Below are 10,530 nucleotides of genomic sequence, written 5' to 3'. Positions count from 1 at the left end.
AGGGTGCATTTACAAATATGTACTAGGAAAAAAATAAAATTAAATAGTCATAGTCATTGTTCTATTTTTCTATTCTATGGTATTTTGGTATTTTTGTCTTTCATATTGCTTATTATGTGCTCTGTCTATATGCCTTTTTGTTTTTCTTTCATGACATAGTTTTTTTTCTTTTTAGGATATAATAATTAGAATATGATATTGACTGCTGTAACCCTATTTCTACATTTTTGTGTCTGTTTTGTTCACACATCGTTGTCAATTTAATGGCATTTTATGAGACTGTCATACAAGTTTAAGGTTTAGCCAGCTTTAAAGCCAGGTTTCATCCATTACTTTCTATAATATGTAAAAAACTCTTCCAAGTCAGGAATTTGACCGTTGTTTTCCATTCGTGTGAGCTTTTGATTTTGTCATTTGCTTAGGACATTATCGTTTGGAATTTCCTCTGAGCTCTTTACTTTTGATACTTAACTTTTTTAATATTCAAATTTAAGAGTTTCGACTTAATATATTTTGAAATCTTATTACTTTAACTAGTTCAATCGTACTTTCATTTTGTTAAAGTCTTTTAATATGTTTAAAAGTAAAAATGTCGGCTTTAAACTTTTTACACAATTATCTTTAAAATCTTGCTTTTATTCGTGATAATACGTCAACATGCTAAAGTTAACTTAGCGAGGAGTTTGCTCATGAATTCGGTCAATTGGCTCATTTGTAGATTATTTCTGGCTGATCTTTTTTGATTTTCCTAGGTTGCGTTTATTGAAAAACAAAATGGTAAATTTCGTCGTTTTGTAACTGTTCTATTAAAGTCTTCCGACAATATTTATTTCACTTAAAGGAAAATAATGCATCAATATGGTTTAAATTCGCAGCGTGACAACTAAATAAAAAAAAACCAAAGGCTTCATTACGTGAAAGTTTCATGAAGACACTACATTTGAGACCAACATCTAAGCGATCAAAGAAGAGAATAATTTTAAAAACTGTTAATGGTAGCAGTATCACCAGACATGCACTTACACTTGTAACCCCTTTAAACATTTATAGCGTTAATTACTCTTCACATGTTTACTAAACCGATATATTATTTCGGTCAAAGTAATGATTGTGCTAATAATAAATCAAAGTCCTTCTTAATATCATTGTTTTTAATCTATAAATATTTATGATTCTACTTGTCAATACCTATGTTTTGAAATTGCACAAGATGCATTTTTTTATAATCACGAACTGTTTATGATATTTATGGCGTGATTAGATTAATAGTTTGATAATTGTTTAAGTTGTTTTTGGCTTTGAACTAGGTACAAACTTCTAAAACTCTTAGGAAGGGTACTTTGTGTTTTGTGTGGGTTTTATTGTTGTTGTACGTCATGCTGATTCTATAAGTAAAATCGTTATTGTCGGTTTTAGTTCGTATTCCGGATTTGTTTGATCTCAATCGATTTATGACTTTTAAACACCTGTATACAACTTTTGCCTTTATATGTTTATATCATTGTAATCTCAATCCCGTCCCCAAATGATACCTATCGAATTAGACTTATCATCTAGTGCGTTCTTATATGAGCATCACCATTAGTGGCACATGTGGAACAGGATTTACCAATTTTTCTGGAGCACATGAAAGGACCTCTGGTTTTTCCTTGGGTTCATGTTGTTCAATTTTTAATTTTATATGTTGTGTTTTGTATTTTGGTGTTTGTCTTTTTGTCTGTGCCTTATTTGGTCATGGCGTTGTCAGTTTATTATACGACTGATGCATTTGTGTGTCCCAAGGGTGTAGTCCGCCTCTTAATGGTAGATGTCGATTGTTATCTAAATAACTGATAACGTGTATATCTTATAAATGTTATCAAATAATTATATTTTTTTAAGACAGGAACATAGTTATCATTTTCTATTCAAACAAATGGTGTTTCCATTTAAGTGTACATTAATTGCATCTTTAAGTAAGGTAAATAATCATATGTATTATTAGTATCCCAAAACTTATTCCTTTCAATAGGTCATTTTATTAACGATTCTAGATATATTATTTGTATTCCTCTTTTATAAGGTTAACATGTTATTTTTTTAGTGTGTCTTTTCAGAGCCAGATAATGTTATTTTCTATCTTCATTTTTGATTGTCTATTCAATCAACAATAGTTTAATAAAAATTGTACTATTTAGTAACCGGTCAGAATAGAAACAATATATCATACTCTTGTGTAAATGGGTGCATGGAAGTCCTTAACTTTGTGACCTATCAACTAACACAACATATATTTCTAAAGAAAAATTAACCAAGTTTAACACAGCACCAGCTTTGTCAGTGATCCGACTTACCTCATACCGCCGGGTTGAGATAAAAATGCATATCAATTAAAAGAACAAAAGATTTGACATTTGAAAAATTAAAAACGGATTACAAAAAGATCAGTAATGAAGGAGAAGACAGTTGGTGGACCATTTATAATTAGCAAAGACATGAAATCAATAGAAAGTATTTCATTATTTATGATTATATTAACTTACTTACTGATACGATCAGACATAATTAGCAATTTTAACATCTACATTCAATAGTTCATAAAGGCGAAACCTGTATAACAAATAGCTATTAAATGATACGTACTGGCTAGCTTTCATTTGCTACAGCTCACTATCAAACCCTATGGTTTTGTAACTGTGTCATATTACGGTACATAGAAATGTTCAATTATTGTTTTAAGTACAACTTCCATTATCATTGAACTAGTGCATATTTTTGTTTAGGGGCCAGCTGAAGCACGCCTCCGGATGCGGAATTTGCAAACTGTATTATAGACTAATTGGTAGCCTTCGGCTTAAAACTGCTCTTTGGTAGAGTTGTTGTCTCTTTGATACATTTCCCATTTGCAAAATCAATTTTACCTCAATTGTATTTGGATCTGCAATCGTAATTTTGTGTCCCAAATGGTTTGTTATATTGTAATTTAGCCCTTTACGATTTTTTATTCGAGCGCCAACGATGAGTGATTTAGAGACGACACGCAGCTGACGTCTTAGTGATGTTGAGTCATAAATGTAATTTTCACACTCTTGGCTATTGATCAATCAAGAGATTAATACATGAATTAATAGCTGATAAGAAAAGAGAACTAATCAGTATTAACAGGAGCAAGTGAAAAAATAAGAACAAAGATACAAGAACAAGACGAAACTACATAATATATCAATTTATTGATAAATTTTAGGCAAAAATATATCCATAACATAAAAGCAGCAGTAACAGTAAAAGTATCTCTAATATTGAACTAAATTATACTATGAATGGTGTATTGCATGAGTTGACCCTGTATCGTATTAAATCAACAATGGACAGGACATTATACACTTATATCATAAAAAGTATGCCAATGAATTCTGAAGTTTACTCCTCAAGTCGTAACTATAATCCCGTTCCCTTTTCATGAATGTGACCTACCGAGTTAGACTTATTACCGGGTTTGTAATAAGAATAAGAAAGACAATTACTACTTAGGGGGTCAGTTGATCATTTTGGTCATGTTGACTTTTTTTTAGGTCTTATTTTGGTGAACATTATTGCTGTTAACAGTTTATCTCTATCTATAATAATATTCAAGATAATAACCAAAAACAGCAAAATTTCCCTAAAATTACCAATTCAGGGGCAGCAATCCAACAACAGGTTGTTGGATTCACCTGAAAATTTCAGGGCAGATAGATCTTGACCTGATAAACAATTTAACTCCATGTCAGATTTGCTCTAAATGCTTTGGTTTTTGAGTTATAAGCCAAAAACTGCATTTAACCTCCATGTTCTATTTTTATCCATGGCGGCCATCTTGGTTGGTTGACCGGGTTACTGGACACAATTTTAAAACTAAATACCAAAAATGATGACTGTGGCCAAGTTTGGTCTAATTTGGCCTAGAAGTTTCAGAGGAGAAGATTTTTGTAAAAGATTACTAAGATTTACGAAAAATGGTTAAAAATTGACTATAAAGGGCAATAACTCTTAAAGGAGTCAACTGACCATTTCGGTCCGTTGATTTATTTGTAAATCTTATTTTGCTAAACATTATTGCTGTTTACAGTTTATCTCTATCTAAAATATTATTCAAGATAATAACAAAAAACAGGAAATTTTCCTTAAAATTACCAATTCAGGGGCAGCAACCCAAAAACGGGTTGTTCGATTCATCTGAAATTTTTCAGCCAGATAGATCTTGACCTGATAAACAATTTGACTCCATGTCAGATTTGCTCTAAATGCTTTGGTTTTTTGAGTTATAAGCCAAAAACTGCATTTTACCCCTATATTCTATTTTTAGCCATGGCGGCCATATTGGTTGGTTGACCAGGTCACCGGACATTTTTAAACTAGATACCCCAATGATGACTGTGGCCAAGTTTGGTTCAATTTGGCCCAGTAGTTTCAGAGGAGAAGATTTTTTGTAAAAGTTAACGACGACGGACGACGACGACGACGACGATAGACGCCGGACGCAAAGTGATGGGAAAAGCTGATGGGCCAGGTGAGCTTGAAACGATCTATAATCAAATAGAATCTAACAGAATTTAAAACAGCTGAATGAGTCAAAATATGAAGCACACATTTGAGTGATGTTTGGTTGCAAGGGACATGAATTTGATGCTCATATAAACAAATGGTATTAAATATACAATTAGATTGCAAATGTTAATTGATGAAGACAAAATATATAAGTAAAAATTTTAAAATTGTCAAGTATTGTTATTTTTTTCAAATCAAACTGCTCATCTGTATGCTGACAGCAGGTTTCCTGAATTTGCATACACTGACTCACTGTCAAGTATTTCCCTAAGAGCATAATAACAAAATTCAAATTGCTCCTAAAATAAAAAGCAGAAAAGGATTTGTTTTTATTTTATAAAACAAAGTTAGTATTCATTTTAAATTTTTCTTTTACATATGGTTTGTTGGTTCAGTTTAATGTTATTAGTTCTATTACCTTGACACAAAAATAAAAATCTTATTTGATAAAATAAAGATAATTGTTTCATTTTTTATTGATTAATTCTGAAAATTATAAAATCAGATATGCGAAATGTTAAAACTGATTAACTTGCTTAGGATTTTGTTCGGTTTTATGTTGACCTTAAATTCAAGCACATTAACATTCGAAAAAACAGAGCCGCGTTTGAGGGTATGTAGGGAGTTTCAGATGTTTCTTTAAATTACTTTAAATGATCGGAATTGGTCAATGTACGAGAACTATATTATTTTATCAATTTGTTTACGAGGAATACCACCGACATTAATTGAACAACAATACCTTTCTTTCTCTAGTAGATTCATAAATATTGAAAGATACTACTCATAATAGATTAAGTATTTTTTTTAAACTCACAATATTTGACAAAAATTGAGGCCGCCGAGTTTGAATTCGTCTAACGACTTGTAAGATGTCAATTTCTTCATCTATTTCCATTTTCTCTAAAGCTAAGTCCAAAGTGACATATATTCCACATCTCGTACAACCATCCCTGAATAAAAATGGTTTATGTCAATTCTAATCATAACAAACAATGCAAGCATTTAAAAAAATAACAACGTGGTGATAGAGACAATATACGATTTATCAATCAAAAGCTAAAAGAAATTGCTTCGGACATTGAAATATAGTCTATTTGTTCTTTTTTTCTCAACTCTCGTTTAAATGACTTTCGGTGTACAATGCAACTTTAAATCATTTGCTTAAGCAATGCGATGCTGTTGCTCTAACATGTTACTTGAATGAGAGCAACACGTAAGTCAGTCAACGTACCATAGAGCAACGCATTACATTTAATTCAAGTACAACAGTATAACGTGTAAGAGCTTTTTTGTGTTTGCTTCAACTAGTGTAGTATCAGTAGACAAAACTTCTACTATTCTTGTGTTTCCATAAACTATCGGTTGTATTGCCATGTTTATATATTAACAAATCTGTCACTTTTTTCGAAATCCTAAGGGTTCTAAACTTTGTGAATATTTAACCCTAGCCGTATTTTGTACAACTTTTTCGAATATTGTCCGCGATGCTATGTACTTAATTTTGAATTAAAACATTGATTTGTTTTCAATCGAGCGATACTGATGAGGTCCTTTTTAAGATATAACGCGCGTTTGACGCACAAAGTAATCACCCTGGTTTATTTTCTTAAAGTTGCACACGTTCTTCAATCTAGAAAAAATAATTAAATTTGTTTGATAATTCGATGTATCTGATGCAGATAATTTAGTCTGTAAGTAAAATGGGTTACACGATTTCAAGATAAATATAGAATAATACCTGGCAAAATCCGTATCCCTTGTTGTATCACCACGAAAAACCAATATCAGTCCCGAGGGCCGAAGGTCCCGAGCGCTGATATTGGTCGAGTGGTGATACAGCATGCGAAACAGATTTCGCCATGTATCATTCTGTTTATCATATATTTTATCAGAATTAGATTCATGGAATATCAGGGTTTTTTTTTTAATGGCCCGAAAATATAAACAAGAAAAGGAATTTATGATTATTCATTATTTTTTCAGTTGACTATTTTTGTTTTGTTTCAAACTACTTTATTTGATGAATATCCACATCGTAATGTCCCCTATAACCTTACTTCATTCTCAATATACTTTTTAGACAATGTTTTTAAAATTCAAAAAAATGTTACCAAATAACTAGCTATAGATGACCGATTTATATCAACTAGTTGAAATGATAGGACATTGCAACTTGGCGTCATAGATCAAACGTTGACGCCATGTATGCGATACGGGTTTTGCTATGCGATACGGGGTATGCGATACAGGGTAGGTGATACAAACTTGAAAAAAAGAACCTTTAGTAGATATACAAAATATGATAAATATCCCTTCAGCAACTCAAACCATCTACTCATATGTTAGTTGCAACGAATCACTCAACCGGACACAAACAGATCATAACATGTTACTCTAGGATACGTGAATGAACTGTTACTTTTACTCGAGACAGCGTAAATCTGATAACACTTTTACAAGTTCGTCTAGCGAATGTGTAATAAAAATTCTATATGAACCGAACTTCTTACAATTCTACCATTCTTGAACATCATATAATCAGCAATTACAGATTTATGATAAAAGTTATGATATCACGATAACTTCAATTATGATAAGTAAGCGTGAATGAAAGTAATGTCAAGCTAGGTCAACCAATGGCTGAGTGTATATGTAAAATATTTATATTTTGTTCTGTAGAAAGTTTTTAATGATACGAAATCTTTGGAAGATGACAAAACACTTTACCAAACATCGTTATCTAGCAAATACGGCATATTCAAAATGACAGTGTTATATTTATTGAAGCGAAGATGCATAAGGGGTATTAATGATTTCAAATCAAAGTGTGTGCATTTTTTTTTTATCCCAGGCAAAGATAACCTAAGTCGTATTGGGCACAACTTTTTGGAACTTAAGGTCATCGATGCTAATCAACTTTGTACTTGTTTTGGCTTTCTACCTTTTTTAATCTGAGCGTCACCAATGAGTCTTATGTAGACGAAACACGCGTCTGGTGTATTAAATTATAAACCTGGTACCTTTGATAACTATTTGAGGCATTTTACATAGTTGCACGACCAATACATTCAAACAACACCAGTCTAGGCGAAATATTTTGAAATAAAAACGTACTGAGCCTAAATAATAACATAGATTTGTCGATAAAAGTATTGACTTTGCACTTATTTCTTTGTTTACTTAGTTTATTCAGTTACATTAGTTTGTTTGTATTCGAACATATTTTAATTTCAAAATAATATTCGAATTCATTAGTGACTTTGATTTGTACTTGAGTTTCATATGTTTAATATTTTGTATTAAAAACCTGCAAATGACGACTAGGGATTCCCTATCTTGACGTGTAGTCCTTGAAACAATTTCCGTGAAATCAATCATAGTCTTTGTTGAGTTAGGTATCATGTTAGTATCTTCCCAGTCGTTATAAACAAAAACAGTTATAGATCTTTCTTCTTTCTTGTTCTACAACATATTTTGATATTTATAGATTCACAAATAAATCAGGTCTTTAGACCCAACTACCATACAACCGCTCAGCTAAATGCTATCGTTTCGTAATCATAGTGTAGTGAAATTGTGAATATATATTAGTGATTCAAGTCTTTAATGTAATAGATATGCGGGTTTTAAAATCATCATTAAAAGGAAACTGTAGGCTACATTCAGGGAATCTAGATATCTGGGTTATAACACTCATTTGACATTCAATAATGACATGTTACCAAAATTTCACATCAAACTGTATATATGTACTACGTGTTGGATTGATGTGACAAAAAATCGATGCTAATTTCCATTAAACTAAAGCTTCATCCTGAAGCACAGACTAGAAATTACAATAAAACACACGTAGAAAAGTATAAGTCTGGTATCTGTGATAAGTGGTTTCACTTATTTTGACATCTTACATTGACTCATTTGTCGATCTTTAACGACTGATAATTTTTCTGTTAGGATTTTCCTCTATGTATCATAGCTTTCAAGAGTACAACAATAAAGCAAAATTGGTAATTAAGCTTTGATACATGCTTTCAAATTAACGCTAGCAGATTTGATCAAAACTCTCAAATTTGATTTTATATATAATAAATCGTACTTCGGAAATGCAATATTTCAATAGAAAAACAACACACAATTATTAATTATTATCAACACATCGTGGTAAGAGTATATAATGTCTATCAAATTATCGATATTACCCATGAACAATAAGGATTGTGGTAATTGCCCTGTAATTATAACTAACAATAGGCCATGCTTTTCTATTGACTGTTCATGACGTTATTACTTAAAATCCATTGGAAGTGTACGGATTGATAATCAGATGATTACATGATGTATTTTTTAGTTGTCAGTGGCTTTGAACTAGCTGTCAGTAACCGCGAGTATTCACAGAAATGGACTTAGAGTATTTTTGTTGTTGGGATATAAGTACCCTACTACGTCCATTCTCTGTAGTAATTGTTTAGCCATTTAATGAGTTTAGTCTTTTTCAGCTAATTTCTAAAGTTCATTCTTATGTTGCACTATTACACCACTTTCGAAGGTGAGAGGATGGGGGTAGAATCCCGCTAACATGTTTAACCTTGCTACATTATGTGTGTACAAAATGTATGTACCTGTCCTAAGTCAGGAGTCTAAAATTCAGTGGGGGTATTTTCTTTCTGTGTTACACATTTGATTTTTGTTCATTATTTGTTCATAAATTTTGCCGTTAGTTTTCTCGGTTGAATTGTTTTACTTTGTCATTTCTGGGCCTTTTATAACTGACTATGTGGTATGGGCTTTGCTCATGGTTGAAGACCGTATGATGACCTACCATTGTTTATTTCTGTGTCATTTCGTATCTTGTGGAGAGTTGTCTAATTGGCAATCGTACTCAATAATATTCTTTTTTATATTAACAGAAAGATAAGCATAATGATAGGTAGACAAGTGCACTTATTTTGTTTTAGTTCTGTTTGATCTGATTGCAGAGAGAAAAACATAAATTAAATTCAGATGAACTACTCATATTTGCATTAAACTAATCATTTACAACGAATTACCTACTTCAATCTTTCCTAGGTTCCTTTTTAATTTTTATCACTGGACATGCACATGCACAAGTCATCTCCAACTAAAGATGAAATGATCGGTTTCATGCATAAAGACTTAAATCAAGTCGAATTATTATCCTACAAGACAATGATCAATCAGCGACGATTTTACCTTTTTTTCAACAAAATTAAACAAATCGTGTTGTATAAGAATTTCCCATATAAAACAGTATTCCTATATTTATGTATTACTTGCATTTTATTTCATTAAACAAATGTCAACTTTCTAGACCAAATAAGTTGGGAGGAAGATAAGATGATTTTTGCGGTGTATATCAATTAGAGAGCACTCCAACTACATAAATGACAAAATGGGATCAATAGGTCAGTATACTGATGTCAACAGTCGGTAGGTGTGATTATACAGTTTTAAGCTCTAAAAACAGCTGTTTCTAAAACCGTTACCGATAAACTAATCAGAGACGATAAAGAACATTTCATCAATACCGTTTTAGGAAAGACAAAGCACAACTCCATCACGATATAACTAAAGACAACCAATGAACATATAACCATAAGGGCGTGCGGTATAACTGGCAATCAACTTTTTACCAGAGTTCATATAAAGTGGATGTGATAAAATATTGACAACCATACTACCTTATTCACTTAGAAAGGTAAATCCCGTACAGTCTGCCGTAATAGGCCCCGACAAGAAAAAATAAAGCATTTCTAATGAGTTACTAACAGCATAGTCATAAAAAAAATAATTACGAGAAAAACAAATATGAAATACTTAAACAAACAACAATAACTGAATTATGCGTTTCTGAATTCGGATAGGAACATACAGAATGACGCGGGGTTGGACATGTTTTTAATTGATAAACCGTCCAATAATATAGGAACAGCACAGCATAAG

The 10,530-nt window shown here is 31.7% G+C and overlaps 1 protein-coding gene across 1 annotated transcript in view; it reads right to left on the bottom strand.

The window, feature by feature from the left end:
• Positions 1 to 3,190: 3,190 nt before the first annotated feature.
• LOC134701585 (uncharacterized) overlaps positions 3,191 to 10,530 on the bottom strand; it is a 170,277-nt gene continuing 162,937 nt past the window's right edge. Inside the window, exons 33-35 of the mRNA XM_063562752.1 lie at positions 7,877 to 8,031; positions 5,384 to 5,519; positions 3,191 to 4,865 (exon numbers count right to left, since the gene is read on the bottom strand). Coding sequence (XP_063418822.1) covers positions 4,770 to 4,865; positions 5,384 to 5,519; positions 7,877 to 8,031 — 387 coding nt within the window. The 3' untranslated portion in view covers positions 3,191 to 4,769. The remainder of the gene's footprint in view (positions 4,866 to 5,383; positions 5,520 to 7,876; positions 8,032 to 10,530) is intronic.

The sequence above is a fragment of the Mytilus trossulus genome, chromosome 1 (genome assembly GCF_036588685.1).
Source record: "Mytilus trossulus isolate FHL-02 chromosome 1, PNRI_Mtr1.1.1.hap1, whole genome shotgun sequence".
NCBI lineage: Eukaryota > Metazoa > Mollusca > Bivalvia > Mytilida > Mytilidae > Mytilus > Mytilus trossulus.
The sequence above is the reverse complement of the archived record's forward strand: the minus strand, read 5'-3'. Positions and strand labels throughout refer to the sequence as shown.